Below are 25679 nucleotides of genomic sequence, written 5' to 3' on the forward strand. Positions count from 1 at the left end.
TGTCATGTTCAGTGAGGGGGCAAGCTTGGCTCTTTCATCTGAAGACAGGTACTTATTCTGTTGAACGGTTGTCTCAGGGTTCAAGATTTGATAGCCACTGAAGGTTGGTCTGGTGTGTTGAACTTTTCTGTCTGTATTGCTTCTGTCTCAGGTTAGAGAACAGAACACAGTAAACACATCATAATGGCCATTCACAGCTCCATTTACATTATGTATCGCCCCATTTTATCTAAATAATGTATGCATTAAAATAAAACTAGTGAATGAAAAAATTATGTAAAAAATTGTTTAAAAAACAAAACAATTATTGTGGTATTCATAAACATTAATCCATGATACAACTCGTCTTCTTTACTGAATAAATAATAAACAAATTAACAGCATACATTTTGCAAAGTAATTTTGCTGAGCAGAGAAGAGTGGGTAGGTGAGGCTTTGTTTTCATACCACTCCCCCAACCTTAAACTGAAGAGGTTGTTCTGTCTCAAAACAAAACTAGACACCTGTCACACTAACACAAGCCAATGTCACTGCTGCCCTGCTACTGTATCAGTCCAGTCTGTAGACTCCATAGATAATAACCACACTTCAAGACAGGCAAACCTGAAGAGAATGGGGAACAGTAAGAGCATTGGTAAGAATACAATATTAATATTATTCACATTCTGATGTGTTCAACAACAGATGTGTAGACAGATATAACACATGTACAGAAATTAAATATAATATAATTTAAACATAAGCATTAAGGTGTCTGTAATAGAATATACTTGTGAAAAACGTGTGAACACATTATTAAATCCATTTTTATAGCTTCCCAATTTTTTTTTACAATGGCTTGCTAAATTGCTCGGTGGCTTCAAAAGTCTGTCATCTAGGGGGCATTATTGGTAAAAACATAGCAAAAATTGCTATTCTAAAATGAAATGGTAATCTATTAATAACAAGCAAGGTTGGGGAGTAACGGATTACATGAAGGGATAAAAAAAACTGTAATCCGTTACCAGCAAAACTATTGTTATCAGATTACAGATACTTTTGAAAAACTAGAGATTACTTCGAGGATTACTTTTAAATTCATGTTTGCGTTTTTTTTTTTTTTTACACTTCTCTGTTTTTTTCAATGACATTCAATTCAGCATTGAAAAAAGGCGTTTACAACTGGATCGCGGGAAAAGAGCAGGAATAGGCTTTCGTAGGCTACAGTCCAAGCTATGTCTTCCAAATGTGCGACTGCTGTCGGTATCCAAAGATTATACAATTTGAATAAACGCTTGGAGGTAAGGATGACAGCAGTGGTGTAGTCTACGGCGATACGATATTTATTTTTTAAATCTACACCGCGCATTGATGTGAAGCACAATGTTGCTCTCTCATTTAGCTATTTTCGGTTTACGGATTGTGGTTGTTATGGATGTCTGTTCACAAATCTAAATGTGTATTTGAACCCAATAATGGTTGAACTCAAGAAGTTTAAAACTGCCAATCAATCATTATTTTTGAAACCAGTGGACAGCCTGTGAAAAATGCGCTCTTGTAACAGCTGCATAGTGCGGATCCAAGCCTATGGAATAAGTGTTTTTTTTTATTGTTCAGTCTAATTCATGCTGATATATATTTTTTTAATCCATAGGCCTAATGGACACATGCGCAAACTTGCACACTTTTGATAGACTTAAAAAGAGGCCATCTGTAGTTGCTACATCCATTTCTGGATTTATAAATTATATACATATATACATATATGTATCCATTGATTCTGGTCAGTCTTTGCATCCATAGCTCTGTCTATTAATCTGAGAGTGGTTAAATTGTTCCAGGGCCATTCCTCAGCTTTTTACCAAAACAGAGGCTGGGCGGCTGTTTTGTTATTGTTTCATCAATGGATTTGCCCTTTAAACAGCTGCATATTATCAAGATATCAAAGTGTCACCAACAAAAAGGTAAACAATTGGCCTATAGCAAATGCAGCATATGGCATCATTTTTAACATGTAAATAGCACTTTTCAGTAGTGCTCAAAGCTTGCCATTCTATGAGCGCAGCATTTATTTTTCAACTGGAATCAATGAGCCCAATCAGTCCTCCATGACAACAAAATCATAAACAACAGATTAGGGCTGGCTATTAAGTCCTTAGTTTTGGGGTCATGCTCAGGTAAAACAATTTGGCTAATCTATATTTCCAAGTCCTATTATTGAAGATCAAGGGGTATAACATGTATTGGAATGACTGGAATTCTGATAGACTTTGGTTTCTAATGTAAATGTATATTTTAATCATATTATTATATGTAGTAGAAAGCGATGGGTTAGAAGAAGCCTACATAACCAACCCATAAAGTAACATTTTACAATTATATATGGCCAACTTTAACATTAATTTATCCTGCAATAGCTGTCATTCAATTGGTAACATACATTTTTGTCTTCTTCTAATGGGGAAAGTAATCTAAAAGTAACGGAATGTAATCAGGTTACATTACTGAGTTTGGCTAATCCAAAAGTTACGTTACTGATTACAATTCTGGACAGGTAACTAGTAACTGTAATGGATTACATGTAAAAAGTAACCTACCCAACCCTGATAACAAGACATAGATTTCCATTGTTGTTTGTATATAGTTGGTGCAGGTAAGAAAATTAACATCCAATTCTAAATCTGCAAATATATAAAGAGACCAATTATCAGCAAGTATCTAACAAATTATTTAATGAAAGCCAATGTGAAATGCACCCAGGTAATACCATACAAGCACAGACATTGGAATGTTTGTGGAGTCATAAAATGCCGTACACTAATTATAGGAGTTTAACATCCATTTCTGTAGGCCTATAGAAAACTTTCTTCCCACGGGATCTTCTTAATCATGTGCAGCAGGGTACCAGGAGGATGTTTCCTAGAAATGGTTTGCATACAACAATGTCAATAATCACAAAGAGATGCCTTCAAGACCGCTTAGCGGAACACAAGTATGTCAGAGGTAGGCAATGAAGACTAGGCAAGGCACTACAAGTCCTTACACCATGGCAAGGCACTACAAGTCCTTACACCATGGCAAGGCACTACAAGTCCCTACACCATGGCAACCCTGCCTCCCTACAAGCTATGGGTGTTGATCGTGTTCCGGCCTGACATAGAAAAGGAAATCATCTTAAACAGTTAAACCAAAGGGAACGTTTTTGGATTTACAAACTACAGGCCACTAAGTACCCTGGTTTAAATGAAGATATGGATTTCTCACCTTTCCTGTAGAGTCTTAAGAAGTCCCTTTGCTGTCATCTAGTAGTAGACCTATTGTTTTTTTTGCCCTCTGCTGTGTTTAGTCTCCTGCCTCCATGTTTGCTGTGATCTAGTGTACTGTAAAATAGATTTTTCCCAGTCATTCAAGGTTAGAACTAATTTTCTAAGGATTCTGATGCTTCTAGCTTTGATTTGCATTTTGATAAAATACTGTATCTATACTGAACAAAAATATAAACGCAACATGCAACGGAACAGCAATCGGTAGGCTTTGGAGGGCATATGTCCACCGACTTAGGAGCCAGGCGCACCCAATGGGGAGCCAGGCCCAGCCAATCAGAATTAATTTTTCCCCACAAAAGTGCAGTTTCATCAACTGTCCAGGTGGCTGGCCTCAGACGATCCCGCAGGTGAAGAAGATGGATGTGGAGGTCCCGGGCTGGCGTGTTTACACATGTTCTGTGGTTGTGAGGCCATTAGGGTGTACCTCCAAATTTTCTAAAATGGCGTTGGAGGCGGCTTATAGTAGAGAAATTAACATTAAATTCTCAAACAGCTCTGGTGGACATTCATGCAGTCAACATGCCAATTGCACACTTCCTCAACACTTGAGACATCTGTGGCATTGTGTGTTGACAAAACTGCACATTGTAGAGTGACCTTTTATTGTTCCCAGCACAACGTGCACCTGTGTACTGATCATGCTGTTTAATCAGCTTTTTGATTTGCATCACCTGTCAGGATTATCTTGGCAAAGGAGAAATGCTCACTAACAGGGATGTAAACACATTTGTTAGAGAAACAAGCTTTTAATGCATATGGAACATTTCTGGGATCTTTTATTTCAGCTCATGAAACATGGGACCAACACTTTACATTTTGTGTTTATAGTTTTGTTCAGTATATTTAACTTTTTGATGTGTATAGCATTGCTTACTAGGTGTTGTTCTCTGATTTCAGTAACTAATCTCCCCTTCAAATCAGGGTTGATTGGAAAATGCTGTCAAAAAGAGGACATCGTATTATCGTATCTTTGTACTCCCTGACTAAGGCCATGCAGCCAAAACGCGTCTGCGTTTGTAATCTTTGTTTCCATTAAACATGCCATACAAATAAAGCCATTTTAACTATGTGAAGAGTGCCTTGGTCCTTCATTTTTGATGACCAATTTACCCCTTTTACTAAATACGTTAATAATTAATATGTCATTTGGACTTTAGCAAGAGATAATGAAACTAAAGGATCAGTGAGATCTTTGCTATAAAACCATAAACTCAAGGACATTGAGGCTTAACTGTAGTCAAGACCATAATATGAATTACAAAGTTCACTAATATTTTTTTATGGTACATGAAATGTGACGAAGGTATTAAGCACAGGAAACCCATAAACTTCATCTTCACACTTGTCTTGACTTGTCTGCAAACTGCGAGAATGTTTACACTTATCTTAAAGTTTTCTGAAGGAAAGTAGACTTGCCATTAGACCACCATTAAAAATAATCTTCCTCCCTCTCTTTAGAATTTTGTCCAAAACATGGGCGTCACTGTCTGGGGCCCCTGTTCTTCCATAAAGGGGTATTGGGGACCCAGGTGTGTTTGAGTCTGGGAGGTAGGCGTGTGGAGAGGAACAGGGAGACCTTCCGGAATGGTCTGACCTTCAGCAGTCGTCCAGTCAGGGTCCAGGAGAAGATACATCTGCGGGTGGAGCTTTGTGACCAGCACTGGAATGGAGCTTTGCGGCTGGGATTCACCTCCATACCCCCCTCCTCCTGTGGGCCACTCTTCCCCCCTGCCATGGCCATCCCTGACCTCACCACCACCGACCGGTACTGGGCATCCCCCGTGCCCTCCAGCCTCAACATGCCAGGGGCAGAGCTCCGCTTCTGGGTGACCCCTAAAGGGGTGCTGGTGTACGAGGGGCCAAATCGTGTGAGGTACCTGCTCCTGAAGGGGGTGGATGTGAGAAGCCCCCTCTGGGCTATTATAGATGTCTACGGGCAGACCAGAGCTGTGCTCTTATTGGGTGAGGCATTTGGTGAATTTCTTGTTTAATCAAATGTAAAAATCTATTTTGTTCCAGATTATATCAAAATACTACTTAACTGATCTGTTCTTTATATTATTCTTCCATTCCTCAGGATCAAAACAAAAAGGATGCAATACGCGGAGGTCCTGCCCTGTCCCTCCTCCTCCCTCTGTGTCTTATGAGGACAGCTGCATGTGTGTGAACAAGGGTCATCCCAGATGCACCCCTCGGGGCAACCACCTCCCCACTGACCCTATCACTACCACACAGATGGACTCCTCTGCAGGTTAGTAACCAACTGCATTATTAAAGTCTAGTCATTCAGGCTGGGGAGTGTAAAAGCAATAAAATTGATATGGTTACAAAACAGTTTAATTTCAATGTTTAGAATAATATGGATTGCTGTTGATCGTGTTCTTTAAAGGTACTGTTGTCTATTTACCATGTAGTTCTCTTTGCAACTTCTGTCTTGGCTTGGTGATCATAATGTTTTTGTTGTTGTTGCTGTTTATCTATCCCACACTGTAGAGCGGGACTTGGTTGAAGATTGCGCTGTGTGTCTATCCTTGAGAGCTTCTGTGGTCCTATCCTGTGGGCACCGCTGCCTGTGCCAATGCTGCGCAGTGCGCGTCACCGCGGAGTTCGGAATCTGCCCGCTGTGTCGCCAGTCAATCAGATAGCGAGGACAGGTGGAAAGAAAGTTGACTGACAAAAATTGAAAGCACATTTTCTATACCAGGTGAAATCGCACATCATTAGTTCATTGTTATGGATGTGCCAAATAAATGTCACTAGAAAACACCTTAGACAAATGCAGTTACTTTGTTATTACTCTGGCTGCACTGTTTGACGTGACCTTAAGTTCGCCATAGTTGGCTAGCTAGCAAGCAAGGGATAAGAACGTTGCCAGCCAGTATGGCAGTAGAACATTTAGATAGAACGACTGGGTCACGTCCATAGATACTGAACAAAAATACTTAATGACTGGGTCACGTCTCTGGCAACGAACCGATAGAAAGAATGACCTGCCGGCTTGGGTAGCAACCCTAGGTTTGTGTCGGGACTATATGTTTAGGGGCAATATGTTGTGGAAGGATGAAATAGTGTGAATAAATTCATAAAAATAACATTTTCAATGAAAATATGTAAATAATTTGAATATGTTGGTAACCCCTTGTATAAAAGTGATAATACCCTCGAAGCCGGTGTTTGGAGGATATATTGTCACTATTTGCAGGCCCTTGACTTCTTCTCGGGCCTAACAACACCCGTGCCAATATATCCTCCAAACACCAGCTTCAAGGGCACTATCACTTAAATAACAGGCCCAGGCTATGCTGTGTTAGATGAATAGGCTTTAGCCTACTACTTGATGTACTGTAGGCCTAGACTTTGTCAATGTACAGATGTGTTAATAGTTTCACGATATAAATCCACATGTAAATAAAAGTGCATTTATCCTCAAAGGTACACCGTTCTTTTTATTTGTATTTTTACATTGTAGTTATTTAGCAGTCGCTCTTGTCCAAAGTGATTTACATTTTAAGATAGCTAGGTGGGAAAACAACATATCACAGTCATAGTAAGTACATTTTTCCTCAATAAAGTAGCTATCAGCAAGGTCACTCAATGGGCCTAAGGACATTATATTCATAGTCTGGAAAAAGCAGCAAGTTCATCTTGTCAAAATGTAACAAAGCAACAGTAAACATGTCGTCCACCACGAATGATTCTCCCCTCTCAGGCCAATTAGTGACGACGAAAGTAACTCGCTCATTTCAAAACAAATACAAACATTTATGTTAACAGATAGGCCTTTCCCATTACGGTATCTTCTTTTCCCCTTTGGATTGTTTTAGCTTCATTCATTCACACATCCCGATGCTTTAGACCTAAACTGGAGACGCGCATGGGACGGAGTAGCGGCCTGTCACGTTCATGTGCTAGTCAGAACTAGGAAACTCGGAAATGTCCGACTTGCTAACGGACTGTAGTTATACTCGTGCCGTGTTTAACGAATCAACAAGTAGGACATTTCCAAGTATCCCAATTCCGACTGGTACATGAATACGGCATAATCACGCTTTGTAAGTGATCCCGCACGTCATCAATTTCCTAATTGCCTCAGGGCAGTCTCCCAACTAAGGGATTAGACCCGGATACAGGTCGAGGTTCTTTATATTTGTCTTAAACTGTCTGCAAGCTTTTTTTGTCTGGGCATGGCAATGCAGGTGAGTTTAATTTTCGGTTTAATTTAAATGCACTATTCATATTTGGCAAATAAATAATTGTTGTCTATTCCTTTGACATGTCTCTAATGTTGTTTTGACTACATTAGTTTTGTCCTTTTGAGTATTGTGCTATAAACAATAAGCAAAAGCATTTGTAAATCATGTGGGAGAGGGCAGCAGTTCAATAATAACAATAGTTTATTAGACAGACATTGGAAAAGTAATATCATAGGTCTACATTATTGTAAAATACTACAGGCATAAGGTTTTAACTGTACAGTATGTTATATATTACTCTAGTGTGTACCAGTAAGTCTACTTACTGACAGAGATACAATCTCTTCATGTACAGATGTTCTTGGGTGGAGGCTCCCTATCCCACAAGTGCAAGGGCGCTCAGCTGCCGTACCACCTCTCTTGCTGTATCTGCATTTGTCAGGTCACTGGATTTACTTAGCTTCATCTCTCCAGGTGCCACAGTGACCTCTGACCTGTGGCTCTGATGACAGTGGTGACCCTGACTGGTGACCCTGACTGGCGAGTGGGTGATGTCATAATAGAGAGACTACTGCAGGGATGCTGCATGTGCAGGCTCAGAACAACATCAAGAGCTCCAGACCACAGCTAAAACTGCTCATACACAGGTAGGTAGGTTGGAGCCTCTCAGGGAGGTAGGCTACCACACTAATAGAGAAGAGTTTTATATTCACTTCACATGACTATTTCAAATTGGGTTCTGTTCAAATGGTTTCTCCCTGTCCCTCCATTCCAGACCTAAATCAGTCTTTGGACTGACCAGAGGTGAAGCTCTTCTTCAGGAGTTAGTCTTCTCTTTACTGTATAGAGATCTATTGATATATATTTCTGATATTAATTTATATAAATATATGACTATGTGACTATACTCAATACAGATTGAAGCAGCTATAGGAAGTTTTTCATTATTTAATATTGTCTCTAGATTGTTGTAACGCAAGGTTTAAAAGCCAGTTGAGAGAGTAATGAGAACTACAGCAAACAGCAATATTCCAGTACAGCGCCTGTACAGAACATTCTGCCTAACTTGACTTCCATACCTAGACATGTCTCCCATGAATCTTGTGGTAAGGAAGACTGATCATATCCCCAAAAACAACAAGAGGTGACTGACTCAGGAGAGTAAATTGATTTTAAGGTCATAGCCAATATATTGTGATTAAAGTAGTTTTCTGCCCCCATGTGGCTACTCTGTATGCTGCCCCATGCAGGGACAGGTGACTCTTCCAATTGCAGTTGCATTTGTACTAACTACGTATGTAGTGTATGACAAATGTAATAATTGCATAATTATTCTCCGCTCTTAGATATTTGTCACAGTTGTGATGTCCCCAGGCAGAGGCATCTTCTTCTGGACTCTGAGGTCTACCAGAGAATCCAGGGCAGGAGAGAAACAACCACAGGAGGTGCTGGAGGAAGACTGTAGAAGTGAGTATTTCCATGTTACAATTTATAGAAAACTTATTTTACCCTTTTGGACATACTGAGAGCCAGGTTATCTTTAAGAACAGATATATGGATGAGCAATGCCAGAGCGGAACAGACTTAGATACAGTAGAATAGTATAGAATACAGTATATACATATGAGATGAGTTATGCAAGATATGTAAACATTATTAAGTGACTACGATACCGTAGCAGTATAGAAAACAGTATATACATATGAGATAAGTAATGCCAGATATGTAAACATTATTAAAGTGACTAGTGTTCCATTCCATAAAGTGGCCAGTGATTTATAGTCCATACCTACAGGCAGCAGCCTCTAATGTGCTAGTGATGGTTGTTTAACAGTCTGATGGCCTTGAGATAGAAGCTGTTTTTCAGTCTCTCTGTTCCAGCTGTGATGCACCTGTGCTGCCTTTGCCTCTGGATGATAGCGGGGGGAACAGGCAGTGGCCTATGTGTGTGTGATAGCGGGGGGAACAGGCAGTGGCCTGTGTGTGTGTTCAGATGCGACCCTGCATACCCAAGAAAATCCATAGACACGGCCGCCCAGCAACCCCTCCTGTTGAGAGTGCAGATGTTCCACAGATATCAAAGCTGTGGAACTCTCATTTTGTAATAATAAGACTCTGCTATTGGTCTCAAGTAAAATATTAACTTTCTTCTCAGGGTGTGCCATGATATAGTCAGCAATTATTGTGTCACACGTATTTTTTTAAAACAACTTGTTGAGCTATTCCAGCGGATGCCTTCACATAGAGTTAATAGTCAACGTACAAACTGTCCAAAGTCAATGTAACATTGCTGTACTGTATCATTCTGAGATCCATGCAGCTGGGTAAATGTTTGATCCTCTGTGCCATTGACTGTGATGGTAATGGAGTTCCTTTCTCTGTAACACTCAAGACGTCAAGATCAAAGAGGGGCATCACAGGACTGGATAAGCCTTACCAAGACCCAGATCTTTCTATCAGAACTACAACACAGCAACCATGGTTCTAACCTTAAGAGAAATCTAACATACTACTACCACCACCATCTCTCCAGAGAATAGGCACATTTTTACAATGATAACTCATAGGCTGCTTGTTGTCGGACCAAACCCAGGACACATGATGTGCTTTACTTGTGCTTGAGAGGGGACAACCTTGTCAAATGCCTTTATTGGTGTATTATATTTGTGTGCAGTAGGGGGCAACCTCTACACATGTGCTGCCTGAGTTAGTTTACTCAAAGTGTGTATGTAAGATCTTATTATGATCAAACTACATAATTGAATTATGTGTAACCATACTATGCATTTATTGTAGATATTGGGCTGTTATATCACATTGTTACGTAAGTGGTGATAAGTTGAGATAGAATGTTATTATGTAAATCAACATTAAAGTGAGACATTTGCATGAGATATATAAGAAAGCCCTGAAGGTATATGTGAAAGATGGACATTCAACATTCAGCAGGGGGCAGAATTTCAGAATGATTATAAACCACCTCTTTCAATACAGAATGCCTCAAGAATCAATCTTAACTGGCAAATGGGTTTCCAGGATAACACTGAGAAGATATTTATTGTACTGTGAGATAGTTTTAGAACTTAAACCATGATTGGATGTTTCGTTTTTTTCCCCAAGAGGCAATTCAGTTCTCTTCCAACAGTCAAAATGAACCTTCTCTGATACAGACTTTTAAACTGGTCCAGCAGTGTCTTGAGTCAATTTCTACTAGAAAAATACTTGTTCTGATGTAAATAGAGATGGGTAAGGTACATTGGAGCCACATTATGGTGGCTGTGCAGAGATACATTTTATCTCCTCAATGCTCCCTAAAAATAATTGACCTTGAGTGACTGGATAGATATTGCCTGCAGGCTCATGGTTCACTAGACCTGTCCTGGTGAAGCTGGATTTGACATTACAGCCATGATGATTTGACTGACATACAGATGAAGTCGGAAGTTTACATACACTTAGGTTGGAGTCATTAAAACTAGTTTTTAACCACTCCACAAATTTCTTGTTAACAAACTATAGTTTTGGCAAGTCGGTTAGGACATCTACTTTGTGCATGACACAAGTAATTTTTCCAACAATTGCTTTCAGACAGATTATTTCCCTTATAATTCACTCAATCACAATTCCAGTGGGTCAGAAGTTAACATACACTAAGTTGACTGTGCCTTTAAATAGCTTGGAAAATTCCAGAAAATGATGTCATGGCTTTAGAAGCTTCTGATAGGCTAATTGACATCATTTGAGTCATTTGGAGGTGTACCTGTGGATGTATTTCAAGACCTACCTTCAAACTCAGTGCCTCTTTGCTTGACATGGGAAAACCTAAAGAAATTAGCCAAGACATCAGGAAAAAAATTGTAGACCTCCACAAGTCTGGTTCATCCTTGGGAGCAATTTACAAATGCCTGAAGGTACCATGTTCATATTTACAAACAATAGTACGCAAGTATGAACACCATGGGACCACGCAGCCCTCATACCGCACAGGAAGGAGACGCGTTCTGTCACCTAGAGATGAACGTACTTTGGTGCGAAAAGTGTAAATCAATCCCAGAACAACAGCAAAGGACCTTGTGAAGATGCTGGAGGAAACAGGTACAGAAGTATCTATATCCACAGTAAAACGAGTCCTATAACGACATAATCTGAAAGGCTGCTAAGCAAGGAAGAAGCCACTGCTCCAAAACTGCCATAAAAAGCCAGACTACGGTTTGCAACTGCACATGGGGACAAAGATCATACTTTTTGGAGAAATGTCCTCTGGTCTGATGAAACAAAAATATAACTGTTTGGCCATAATGACCATCATTATGTTTAGAGGGGAAAGGGGGAGGCTTGCAAGCCAAAGAACACCATCCCAACCGTGAAGCATGGGGGTGGCAGCATCATGTTGTGGGGGTGCATTGATGCAGGAGAGACTGGTGTACTTCACAAAATAGATGGCATCATGGGGTTGGAAGATTATGTGAATATATTGAAGCAACATCTCAAGGCATCAGTCAGGAAGTTAAAGCTTGGTCGCAAATGGGTCTTCCAAAATGGACAATGACCCCAAGCATACTTCCAAAGTTGTGGCAAAATGGCTTAAGGACAACAAAGTCAAGGTATTGGAGTGGCCATCACAAAGCCCTGACCTCAACCCTATAGAAAATCTGTGGGCAGAACTGAAAAAGTGTATGTGAGCAAGGAGGCCTACAAACCTGACTCAGTTACACCAGCTCTGTCAGGAGGAATGGACCAAAAGTCACCCATCTTATTGTGGGAAGCTTGTGGAAGGCTACCTGAGACGTTTGACCCAAGTTAAACAATTTAAAGGCAATGCTACCAAATCCTAATTGAGCGCATGTAAACTTCTGACCCACTGGGAATGTGACAAAATAAATAAAAGCTGAAATAAATCATTCTCTCTACTATTATTCTTACATTTCACATTCTCAAAATGTAACATTCTTAAAATAAAGTGGTGATCCTAACTTACCTTTTTACTAGGATTAAGTGTCAGGAATTGTGAAAAACTGAGTTTAAATGTATTTGGCTAAGGTGTATGTAAACTTCAAACTTCAACTGTACATAGGTTAGCTATCAGGAACAGGTTGGTAGGAGATACTAATTCTCACATGTGTAAACATATACTGTCCTGTCTTGGATTATATAGTGTTTTCATTAGTGGGTCTGATAAAATATGTGCATGTAAACTCAGCAAAAAAAGAAATGTCCTCTCACTGTCAACTGCGTTTATTTTAATTTTTTGTATGAACATAGCAAGATTCAACAACTGAGACATACACTGAACAAGTTCCACAGACATGTGACTAACAGAAATGGAATAATGTGTCCCTGAACAAAGGGGAGTCAAATCAAAAGTAACAGTCAGTATCTGGTGTGGTCACCAGCTGCTTTAAGTACTGCAGTGCATCTCTTCCTCATGGACTGCACCAGATTTGCCAGTTCTTGCTGTGAGATGTTAACCCACTCTTCCACCAAGGCACCTGCAAGATCCCGGACATTGGCTCTAGCCAATGGAATGGCTCTAGCCCTCACCCTCCGATCCAACAGGTCCCAGACCTGCTCAATGGGATTGAGATCCGGGCTCTTCGCTGGCCATGGCAGAACACTGACATTCCTGTCTTGCAGGAAATCATGCACAGAGCGAGCAGTATGGCTGGTGGCATTGTCATGCTGGAGGGTCATGGCAGGATGAGCCTACAGGAAGGGTACCACATGATTGAGGAGGATGACTTCCCTGTAACGCACAGCATTGAGATTTCCTGCAATGACAACAAGCTCAGTCCAATGATGCTGTGACACACTGCCCGAGACCATGAAGGACCCTCCACCTCCAAATCGATCCCGCTCCAGAGTACAGGCCTCGGTGTAATGCTCATTCCTTCGACGATAAACGCAAATCCGACCATCACCCCTGGTGAGACAATACTGCAACTCGTCAGTGAAGAGCACTTTTTGCCAGTCCTGTCTGGTCCAGCGACAGTGGGTTTGTGCCCATAGGAGACGTTGTTGCCGGTGATGTCTGGTGAGGACCTGCCTTACAACAGGCCTACAAGCCCACAGTCCAGCCTCTCTCAGCCTATTGCGGACAGTCTGAGCACTGATGGACGGATTGTGCGTTCCTAGTGAAACTCGGGCAGTTGCTGTTGCCATCCTGTACCTGTCCCGCAGGTGTGATGTTCGGATTTACCGATCCTGTGCAGGTGTTGTTACACGTGGTCTGCCACTGCGAGGACGATCAGCTGTCCGTCCTGTCTCCCTGTAGCGATGTCTTAGGTCTTAGGCGTCTCACAGTACGGACATTGCAATTTATTTCCCTGGCCACTTCTGCAGGCCTCATGCCTCCGTGCAGCATGCCTAAGGCACATTCATGCAGATGAGCAGGGACCCTGGGCATCTTTCTGTTGGTGTTTTTCAGAGTCAGTAGAAAGGCCTCTTTAGTGTCCTAAGTTTTCATAACTGTGATCTTAATTGCTTAAGCTGTTAGTGTCTTTACGACAATTCTTTAAGGGCATGTTCATGAATTGTTAATGGTTCATTGAACAAGCATGGGAAACAGTGTTTAAACCATTTACAGTGAAGATCTGTGAAGTTGTTTGTATTTTTACGAAATTTCTTTGAAAGACATGGTCCTGAAAAAGGGACGTTCATAATATATATTTTTCCGAACACTATTTTGAATACCACCACTCTTTTTTATTATTATTATTATTTATTTTTTTACTGTACCATGATTTCAACCAATTTCAGTGTTCAGCAGGAAATGTAAATTAAAACCAACTTTTTATTAATAGCTTACTACTTTAATATGACGTTTATACTATATTCTTCTAGTGGATAACGTTTCCTCATAATATGGGAGGTATATTTCTCAGCTCAGGCATTCGATCCAAAATCGAGCTCCGTTAATCTGGGGGAGTACCTTGGCTCAGCAAATGACCTGTCTTGCAAAAGTCTGCCGTACATCCTGTACAACATACCACGCCCACTCAGCTGTTTCCGCAACTTTCCATAAGTAAAAGGTTTTTCTCTGGCGAGGTACTCTAATGTATCTACTTAGCACACCGAAACGTTTCTAGACGGTATTGGTTTTCCTCGGGCTAAACCTCCGTAACTGTCAGCCATGTCTCTATCAGACCAGAGCCGACAGTGTTATCCAACCATTGTACAGGTAACTGTGGTTCAGTCAAGAAGCCTGAGGATAAAGGGGAAAAATGGCACCAACGACGCATACGCCATCATGCAGGTGGCCAAGGATAAATTCGCTACATCGGTGGCAGAGAAGAGCGTGGCACCGGTGTGGAAAGAAGAGGCCACGTTCGAGCTGCCGCTCTTCCACAACGGTAACACAGAAAAGTGTACGTTGCACGTCCACGTAATGCACCGGGCTCTCGTGGGACCTGACAAGTTGCTCGGCCAAGCAGTCATCAACCTGTTGGAGCTCAGCGAGGTTAAATCCCGTAATAAGACTGAGTGAGTGTTCTCGTCTCTGTCCAGTAATAGTCACAGCCTTACTATTTCTAGATTGCTCCAGAAAGGGCTTTGAGTTCCACAATTCCCTTTAAAATGAATCACTGTAGTTGTTGAAATAGCCTAAGGCAATAATGGAGCGCCACAATGTCACCAATATTTGTCATCAATAGGGGTTGTAATTATACAAGAACAGGGACTGCACCATATTCCAATTGAGTAATAATCATCTGACTCAACATGTAACCAAAATGTTATAATGTAGTAAGTTATAAGAGCAGGACATAGGCCTAAAAATGTTGTCCTACAGTTTTACTGTCAGTTAATTCACCCAGCAGAGGTGCAACAACCAGTTGTTAGAGTGAAACAAGCCTATGGAATAAGTGCTTTCTCCCGTTGCTTTTTACTTCGCTCCTCTTGCCTTCACCTCCCATTGGGTGACACTGTTTGTTTTAGCAGCCTGGGCAAGTCTACTGATTTAGCCCAATCATAACAGTGGAGCTTGTGATGAGCACAACATCCCATTATGAGGGAGATTACCAAATATACACTTCGATACAGCTATGACTGGAAGTGACTTTGTCGTAGCAGGTTATGAGAATTAGTTTAAGGTTAGGAAAAGGGTTAAGAAAAATGTTCCTAACCTGCTATGAAAAGTGACTTCTGGACGTAGATGTATCGAAGTTGCGTGTTTTTAGGGAGTCCCCAAAGTCAATACCTCACTAATTGCCTCTCCTATGAGTCTTTAGTACATATCAGTGTTCTCTCCCTTTCTGAATGTCTGTAAAGGAACTCATTGATTTTATTACAGGCCTCCTCTCCTAACCAATTAACCAATGGGTTTGCATTACTGAAGCCTCTGGCTGGCCTTCCTCATTATTGCTCCTTGCTCAATGGTAGAATGACTGGGAAGGATTTGCTGGACAGTTTATTGCTGACACAGTCTAACTAACAAAAATATAAATGCAACATGTAATGTGTAGGCCACATCTTTCATGAGCTGAAATAAAATACCCCAGACATTTTTCATACACACAAATATATTTATCTCATTTTGAGCTCAAATTTGTTTACATACCTGTTAGTGAGCATTTCTCCTTTGCCAAGATAATCAAGCCACCTGACAGGGGTGGCATATCAAGAAGCTGATTAAACAGGTACACCTTGTGCTGTGGACAATAAAAGGCCACTAAAATATGTAGCTTTGTCACACAATACAATACAACAGATGCCTCAAGTTTTGAGGGAGTGTGGAATTGGCATGCTGACTGCAGGAATGTCCAGGAGCTGTTGCCAGATAATTGAATGTTAATTTCTCTATCATTAGCCGCCTCCAACGTCACTTTAGAGAATTTGGCAGTATGTCCAACCGGCCTCACAACTGCAGACCACGTGTACGTGTAACCACGTCAGCCCAGGACCTCCACATCCGGATTCTTTACTTGCGAGATTGTCTGAGGGGGTGCTGAGGCATATTTCTGTCTGTAATGAAGCCCTTTTGTGAGGAAAAACTCAATCTGTTGGGGAGCCAGGCCCTACCAGGCCCACCCATGACAGGGCCCTTGCCCAGTCATGTGAAATTCATAGATTAAGGCCTAATTAATTTATTTCAATTGACTGATTTCCTTATATGAACTGTAACTCAGTAAAATCATTAAAATTGTTGCATGCTGCATTTATATTGTTGTTCAGTATACATCCCACTAAGCTGTCTCTACGTCAATAGCTTATTTAGCTGCTATACACAACAGCAGGTGATGTGCACGCCCACACACTGATGTCTGGGAAGGGGGCACTCTTGAAAGTGAATATTGCTGGGTCTTTTGTATGTGTAAGGAGAGCGCTTCTTGGTTAGACTGTATTAGAGTATGTCTACTTTGGTTATTGCATCTTTCTGATTACCTTTATGGCTCAATATTTTTTGACAGAAATGGACGAATGTAACTAAGACTGGGAATGACAATCAAACAAGCAAGGGCAATGATCACAAGTCAGTCATAATGTGGCTAATAGGTTAGCGCATCTATTGATATAGCAAGCTAAAAACATGGAGCCTAACGTTAGCTAGCTGCTAGGAGGATGTCATGTCATTCGAGGAGGGGGTGAGTGACTGACATTTTGCCCCTCGTTGTTTTTCTATGGCTATACACAGCTAGAGATGCAGGTGTCATTTGGAATAGCTAGCAAGAACTTGAACAACTGTTATTCAGTTAGCATATCTCTTGCATTCGCAAATTCACTCTGGCTATCTATCTATTCCAATTTCAGAGCACTCTCATCTGAGTGTGCCAGAGCACAGAATAACTGATGAATTTACATATGCGCAACATCCGCTGATTATGGCCGGTGTCAATAAATGTAGGCAATGAAAGTAATAGTTAGGCACAAACGCTCTAGATAACATGTAAACAGCCTAACCAACTCTGGTAGGGTGAGTAAAATGGTCAGAGTGAGGTGTTCTCTCATTTGTCTGGAAGTAGCTAGCTAGCCAACTTTAGCCAGTTAGCTTTGGGTGCTTGGTTGAGACAAGCATGCATTGTTGGCAGGCAAGCTGCAGAAGGACAAGTAGGCTACAATTCCCAATTGTTATCAGTGCAATTTTGAAGGCCAACTAGCTGAAAATGTTTGAGGGTTTATCTAATGTTCCTTTGTTAGATGTTAGCTCATCTTTCTCTGGCTAACATTAGTTGATATTTTTGTTGTTGATGTGCATAACTAAGGGAGAGAGAGCTTATTTTTTTCATGGTTGTTTGATCAATAGGAATGTAAAGTTTGCAAATGTAAGTGGTATTGACATATTTACAGAAATCCATTCAAGGTGTATTTTTGTGGCTTTTGGCGAATGAGTCTTAATGATCTAATGTCGCGCTGTTGCAACTGTCTGTAAACACACAGTCCAATTCAAAGTGAATGATGGCAGGCCTGTGTGCAAATGGCTTGTTTGCATAAGGCCTACTGTAGTTCTGATTGGCTATGGTGCACCGGTCTGCGTATACTCCAGTCCTGGATGAGACAGATGTTTTATTTACTGTGGTGTCTATTAATTGTCCAAACGCATGGCCACTTTCCCACTCTATTTTGCTATAGAATTTCCACAAATTATTTTAGTATATGTAATTCCCAAACGTTCTAAGAATTTATGAAAACTTAAAAATGACCATATCTAATGCTCGCTTGTCAGATTCTTTTTACATTTTGTCATATTCTTCCTGGTGCTAAAATGCTGTCAGTTCCACTTGAAAGTGCATTCTCCATGATAGTAATTGGTCTCATGCAATCTGAGTAGGAGTCAGTCTGGAGACAGGGCTGAGGATCTCCACGGCTGATAGTCCTTTTTGCTGTGTGACAGTGATTGGTTCATCTGACATTATTGTTATCGTTGCCCTTTAGCTCAAATGCCAAACTTCAGCAGAACATGTTTTCTCAGACCTGAATTCTTCCCAGACCTACTTTCATATGCACTCCTCAAAGCCTCTCAAAAATGTTTTTATTTTTCTGGTCAAAGGATATCCATGCCAACTCATACAACCTGGTTCATACACCTTATCCACGGTATACAATGGCTATCAACGTTTGCAGCATCCCACAGGATTATCGTTTTGAGTGCTTCATAAAATATTATATAAAACCAATATACACACACTTTGAGCCATATTGAGGAAGTTTTCTCATGGTTTGTTCTGCTCTGATTTCTCATTGTTGACTGTGGTGTACCTGATTTCTGCGGGGCCCAAATCCAGACTTAGCCTCACATTCTGGAGTGTTTTTTGGTGAAAAACAAACACATTTTTGCCTCTGCTCTCCCTCCCTCTCAGGGGGTAGGGACTTGACTGTGGCTTTACCAGCTCCCACATAGACGGTATTATGTTTGACTTAAAGCAGATAACTGGTAATGTTTAAACAGCCTCACTGCCAATTCTCACTAGCTGCTGGAAATAATTTCTTACTAACTCTGAACTGTGTTTGTGTATACCTGCAAGCCCTCCCTTAACTATTTTCTAAAGGGGGAACATGGACCATGGAGATGTCGGCCTCTGAAGGCCAGCATCCCGGAGTCGCCTCTTCACTGTTGACGTTGAGACTGGTGTTTTGCGGGTACTATTTAATGAAGCTGCCAGTTGAGGACTTGTGAGGCATCTGCTTCTCAAACCAGACACTCTAATGTACTTGTCCTCTTGCTCAGTTGTGTACCGGGGCCTCCCACTCCTCTTTATATTCTAGCTAGAGCCAGTTTGCGCTGTTCTGTGAAGGGAGTAGTACACAGCATTGTACGAGCTCTTCAGTTTCTTGGCAATTTCTCTCATGGAATAGCCTTTGTTTTTCAGAACAAGAATAGACTGACGAGTTTCAGAAGAAAGGTCTTTGTTTCGGGCCATTTTGAGCCTGTTATCGAACCCACAAATTCTGATGCTCCAGATACTCAACTAGTCTAAAGAAGGCCTGTTTTATTGCTTCTTTAATCAGAACCACAGTTTTCAGCAGTGCTAACATAATTGCAAAATTATTTTCTAATGATCAGTTAGCCTTATTAAAATGATCAAATTGGATGGGATAACACGCCTATGTAGATATTCCATAAAAAATCATATGTTTCCAGCTACAATAGTCATTTACAACATTAACAATGTCTGCACTGTATTTCTGATCATTTTGATGTTATTTTAATGGACACAAAAACTAGGACATTTCTAAGTGACACCAAACTTTTGAACGGAAGTGTATATATTTGCAATTCTTCAAAGTAGCCACCCTTTGCCTTGATGACAGCTTTGCACACTATATTCTCTCAACCAGCTTCATCTGGAATGCTTTACCAACAGTCATGAAGGAGTTTCCAAATATGCTGAGCACTTGTTGGCTGCTTTTCCTTCACTCTGTGGTTTTACTCATCCCAAACCATCTCAATTGGGTTGAGGTTGGGTGACTGTGGAGGTCAGTTCTTCAGATGCAGCACTTAATCACTCTCCTTCTTGGTGAAATAGCCCTTACACAGCCTGGAGGTGTGTTGGGTCATTGTCCTGTTGAAAACCAAATTATAGTCCCACTAAGCACAAACCAGTTGGGATGGCATAACGCTGCAGAATGCTGTTGTAGCCATGCTGGTTAAGTGTGCCTTGAATTCTAAATAAATCCCTGACAGTGTCATCAGCAAAGCACCATCACACCCCCTCCTCCATGCTTCAGGGTGGGAACCACCCATGCGGAGATCATCCGATCACCTACTCTGCGTCTCACAAAGACACACCGGTCTCAAATTTGGACTCATCAGACCAAAGGACAGGTTCCCACTGGTCTCATGTCCATTGCTTGTGTTTCTTGGCTCAAGCAAGTCTCTTCTCATTGGCATCTTTAGGAGTTGTTTCTTTGCAGCAATTTGACCATGAATGCCTGATTCACGCAGGCTCCTCTGAAAAGTTGATGTTGAGATGTCTATTACTTGAACTTATTTGGGATGCAATTTCTGTGGCTGGTAACTCTAATGAACTTATCATCTGCAGCAGAGGTAACTCATGAGAGCCAGTTTCATCATAGCGCTTGATTGTTTTAGCGACTGCATTTGAAGTTTTTTTTTAAATGTATTTTTAAAAAGTTCCTAATTGACTGACCTTCATGTCCTAAAGTAATGATGGCCTGTCATTTCTCTTTGCTTACTTGAGCTGTTCTTGCCATAATATGGACTTAGCCCTATTTGGTAAAAGACCATCTTTTGTATACCACCCCTACCTTGTCACAACACAACTGATTGGCTCAAACACATTAACCTCTCTGGGATATGTGGGACGGTAGCTTCCCACTTGGCCAAAAGCCAGAGAAAATGCAGAGCGCCAAATTCAAATATATTCCTATAAAAATCAAACTTTCATGAAATCACACATGTAAGTTACCAAATTAAAGCCACACGTGTTGTGAATCAAGCCAACATGTCAGATTTCAAAAAGGCTTTTCGGCGAAAGCTATTATCTGAGGATAGCACCTCCATAAACAAGAGAGAACATTTCAACCCTGCAGGCGCGACACAAAATGCAGAAATAAAAATATAAATCATGCCTTACCTTTGACGAGCTTCTTCTGTTTGCACTCCAATATGTCCCATAAACATCACAAATGGTCCTTTTTGTTCGATTAATTCCGTCCATATATATCCAAAATGTCCATTTATTTGGCGCGTTTGATCCAGAAAAACACCGGTTCCAACTTGCGCAACTTGACTACAAAGTATCTCAAAAGTTACCTGTTAACTTTGCCAAAACATTTCAAACTAATTTTGTAATACAACTTTAGGTATTTTTTAAAGTAAATAATCAATAAAATTGAAGACGGGATGATCTGTGTTCAATACAGGAAGAAAATAAACTGAAGCATGCTTTCTGGTCATGCGCCTCTATCAAACGGTACACATCAAGTGACCCTCGTTCAAGATGGCCGTACTTCTTCATTACACAAAGGAAGAACCTCAACCAATTTCTAAAGACTGGTGACATCCAGTGGAAGCGGTAGGAACTGCAAGCAAGTCCTTTAGAAAACTGTATTCCCAATGAAAACCCATTGAAAAGAGGGTGACCCCAAAAAAATAATAATATCTGAATGGTTTGTCCTCGGGGTTTCGCCTGGTACATACGTTCTGTTATACTCACAGACATGATTCAAACAGTTTTAGAAACTTCAGAGTGTTTACTATCCAAATCTACTAATGATATGCATATCTTATCTTCCGGGGATGAGTAGCAGGCAGTTGAATTTGGGCATGCTTTTCATCCAAAATTCCAAATGCTGCCCCCTATCCTAGAGAAGTTAAGAAGGAAAGAAATTACGCAAATTAACTTTTAAGAAGGCACACCTGTTAATTGAAATGCATTCTAGGTGACTACCTAAAGATGCTGGATATAGGGGGCGCTATTTTTATTTTTGGATGAAAAACGTTCCCGTTTTAAACAAGATATTTTGTCACGAATAGATGCTTGACTATGCATATAATTGACAGCTTTGGAAAGAAAACACTGACGTTTCCAAAACTGCAAAGATATTGTCTGTGAGTGCCACAGAACTGATGTTACAGGCGAAACCCAGATAAAAATCCAATCAGGAAGTGCAACATTTTTTGAAACCGCCTCATGCCAATGACTCCTTATATGGCTGTGAATGAGCTACGAATGAGCTTACGTTTTCCAAGCATTCCCCAAGGTGTCTACAGCATTGTAACGTCTTTTTAGGCATTTCCATTGGAGAATGGCTGTAAGGGACCATATATAGCGAGTGGTCACATGGTGTCTCCCGGAGAAATCTTGCGTAAAATACTGAGGTAGCCATTTTTCCAATCGCTTCTTATGAGAAACCAATTGCCTCGACGGATATATTATCGAATACATATGTTAAAAACACCTTGAGGATGGATCCTAAACAACGTTTGCCGTGTTTCTGTCGATATTATTGAAAAAAATTAGAAAAAAGTTTGGCGTTATAGTTTAACCTTTCTGATCTCCCCATCCCGGATCCGGGATCGTGAATACAGACTCAAGCTCATTACCATAACGCAACGTTAACTATTCATGAAAATCGCAAATGAAATGAAATAAATATGCTAGCTCTCAAGCTTAGCCTTTTGTTAACAACACTGTCATCTCAGATTTTCAAAATATGCTTCTCAACCATTGCAAAACAAGCATTTGTGTAACAGTATTGATGGCTAACGTAGCATTTAGCATTAGCATTCAGCTGGCAACATTTACACAAAAAAACAGAAAAGCATTCAAATAAAATCATTTACCTTTGAAGAACTTCAGATGTTTTCAATGAGGAGACTCTCAGATAGCAAATGTTCAGTTTTTCCTGAAAGATTATTTGTTTAGGACAAATCGCTCCGTTTTCTGCGTCACGTTTAGCTATGAAAAAACCCCTGTATCCAGGATTGTGTAAATCTATCAGCAAGCTCATTAGCATAACACAACGTTAACTATTTATGAAAATTGCAAATGAAATGAAATAAATATGCCATCTCTCAAGCTTAGCCTTTTGTAAACAACACTGTCATCTCAGATTTTCAAAATATGCTTCTCAACCATAGGAAAACAATCATTTGTGTAAAAGTAGCTAGCTAGCGTTAGCATTTCGCGTTAGCATTTAGCGTTAGCATTAGCGTTAGCATCCAGCACGCAACATTAACAAAAACATAAAAGCCTTCAAATAAAATCATTTACCTTTGAAGAACTTCTGATGTTTTCAATGAGGATACTCTCAGTTAGATAGCAGATGCTCAGTTTTTCCAAAAAGATTCCTTGTGTATTAGAAATAGCTCCGTTTTATACATCACATTTGGCTACCAAAAAAAATCCGAAAATTCAGTCCTCAAAACACGAACTTTTTTCCAAATTAACTCCATAATATCGACTGAAAACATGGCAAACGTTGTTTAGAATCAATCATCAAGGTGTTTTTCACATATCTCTTCATTGATACATCGTTCTTGGACACATGCTTTCTCCCCTGAATCAAATGGTAAAGTAGAAGCAGCTGGCAATTGCGCACCGAATTCGACGCAGGACACCAGGCGGACACTTGGAAAATGTAGTCTCTTATGGTCAATCTTCCAATGATATGCCTACAAATACGTCACAATGCTGCTAAGACCTTGGGCGAACGACAGAAAGTGTAGGCTCATTCGTTGCGCAATCACAGCCATATAAGGAGAGAATGGAAAACAGAGCTTCAGAAATTCTGCTAATTCCTGGGTGATGCATCATCTTGGTTTCGCCTGTAGAATGAGTTCTGGGGCACTTACAGACAAAATCTTTGCAGATTCTGAAACTTCAGAGTGTTTTCTTTCCAAAACTGTCAAGAATATGCATAGTCGAGCATCTTTTCGTGACAAAATATCGCGCTTAAAACGGGAACGTTTTTTATCCAAAAATGAAATAGCGCCCCTAGAGCTCTAACAGGTTAAGTATTTTTCGGTCGATTTCTCAGCCAAAACTGATGAACAAATGGGATCTTTTTCGCCTACAAAAATATTATTTTTGGAAAAAAAGAACATTTGCTATCTAACTGGGAGTCTCCTGAGTGAAAGCATCGGAAGTTCTTCAAAGGTAAATGATTTAATTTGGTTGCTTTTCTTATTTTCGTGAACATGTTACCTGCTGCCAGCAGAGCCTAGCATAGCATTATGCCATGATAAACTTACACAAATGCTTGTCTAGCGTTGGCTGTAATGTATATTTTGAAAATCTGAGATGACAGTGTTGTTAACAAAAGGCTAAGCTTGTGTTTGAATATATTTATTTAATTTCATTTGCGATTTTCATGAATAGGAAAGTTGCGTTATGGTAATGCACTTGAGGCTATGATTACGCTCCCGGATACGGGATTGCTAGTCGCAAGAAGTTAAGAGAATGCCAAGAGTGCGCAAAGCTGTCATCAAGGCAGCTTTGTGTGGCTACTTTGAAGAATCTCAAACATAAATAAATAAAAAATATATTTTAACTTTTTTGGTTACTACATGATTCCATATGTGTTATTTCATAGTTTTTGATATATTCACTATTATTCTACAATGTAGAAAATAGTAAAATAAAGAAAATCCCTTGAATGAGTAGGTGTGTCCAAACTTTTGACTGGTACTGTAACTGCTCAGCTACTACAATAGAACAGTTGACTGCTATCCCTTTTGTGAAGTGTTCCAAAAACACATGTTTTCATATGATCACATGTGAAGTTAATGTGGCAACATGTAAGCAACATGTGACATCATGAAACTACATGTGAAAAATGTTGTCATGTGAAGTGTTCCAAAAACACATTTTCACATGATTTCTCATGTTAAATTTAATGTGAAGTTGTGATTTTCCACGTCATGTTGTTTTTCTGTAAGCGATGTGACCCCTAAGTAAATTCCAGGAGCAGGCATGTCTTTCCCTGACGTTCTGGCTCAGTATTCCACACACTAGCAGGGAGGAGTAGAAGGACAGGACGAGTATTTGGGGGGAATTCAGTCACTAAGTAACATGAAAGGAGGGTGTGTGAAGCTGCCTAATATTCCATGCTGGATCAGTATTTTAGACTCAATGGGAGAGGTGTTACATAAACAAATGACTTGTTTACTCATGGACACCCACTTTAAGTGAGGACTGAGGAGGTGTGTGTGTGTGTGTGTGAGACACCTTTCACATTTCTCTCATACAGTCTCCATCGCATGTTCATTGTCCATTTTGTTTTTGTAACCTCCAAGAGGGTACTCATTCACACACACACACACACACACACACACACACACACACACACACACACACACACACACACACACACACACACACACACACATCCTAACCTTGCAGATCTAAGGCCCCTAGCTGTCTCTTCCTGTCCTTTTTCATTTCCCTCCAGACTTCAACTGGGTTGTTTTTTCAGGAAAGAGTTTTTGAGGAACAGACAACCTCAGGCCTTATGGGTTTTGCTTGACAGAGACTTTTACTGCTGCCTCAGCTCTTAATTGTTCAGTTCCAAACTATAAATCAGTGATTGTTTTGACAGATGTGTGTACCTTCTAGAATAACGTAATAATGACATGTAGAATACAAACAGACAAACTAACCCCTCTTGTTTGATGTTTTATACAATAGTGATTTGTTGAGGGTCATTGAACCAGTCAACATGAAGAATTCTAACCTCTAAATGAAACAGATTTTAGGCATAGAGGAATTATATTTCTGGTATT

General features: G+C 40.4%; 2 protein-coding genes across 3 annotated transcripts in view; both read left to right on the forward strand.

The window, feature by feature from the left end:
* The first annotated feature begins 492 nt into the window (after window positions 1-492).
* Window positions 493-6736, forward strand: LOC110537209 (E3 ubiquitin-protein ligase NEURL3-like). Its single transcript, XM_021623076.3, has 4 exons — window positions 493-634; window positions 4764-5267; window positions 5383-5556; window positions 5799-6736. Exons 1-4 carry the CDS (start codon window positions 613-615, stop codon window positions 5948-5950), a joined length of 852 nt encoding a protein of 283 aa, XP_021478751.3. The 5' UTR covers window positions 493-612; the 3' UTR covers window positions 5951-6736.
* Window positions 6737-13304: 6568 nt separating this feature from the next.
* The window catches only part of LOC110537210 (uncharacterized), a 40209-nt gene continuing 27834 nt past the window's right edge, over window positions 13305-25679 (forward strand). For both annotated transcript variants that reach the window (XM_090192015.1, XM_090192016.1), the window contains exon 1: window positions 13305-14977. In XM_090192015.1, the coding sequence (XP_090048141.1) occupies window positions 14628-14977 (350 nt within the window). In that variant the 5' untranslated portion in view covers window positions 13305-14627. The remainder of the gene's footprint in view (window positions 14978-25679) is intronic.

The sequence above is a fragment of the Oncorhynchus mykiss genome, chromosome 12, assembly GCF_057628025.1.
Source record: "Oncorhynchus mykiss isolate SJ-2025 chromosome 12, ASM5762802v1, whole genome shotgun sequence".
Taxonomy (NCBI): domain Eukaryota; kingdom Metazoa; phylum Chordata; class Actinopteri; order Salmoniformes; family Salmonidae; genus Oncorhynchus; species Oncorhynchus mykiss.

Coding starts and splice junctions, on each gene's coding strand:
- LOC110537209 (XM_021623076.3), top strand. CDS start 613: ATGGGGAACAGTAAGAGCATTG. Junction 5,268..5,382: donor CAGAGCTGTGCTCTTATTGG/GTGAGGCATTTG, acceptor TCCATTCCTCAG/GATCAAAACAAAAAGGATGC. Junction 5,557..5,798: donor ACAGATGGACTCCTCTGCAG/GTTAGTAACCAA, acceptor CCCACACTGTAG/AGCGGGACTTGGTTGAAGAT.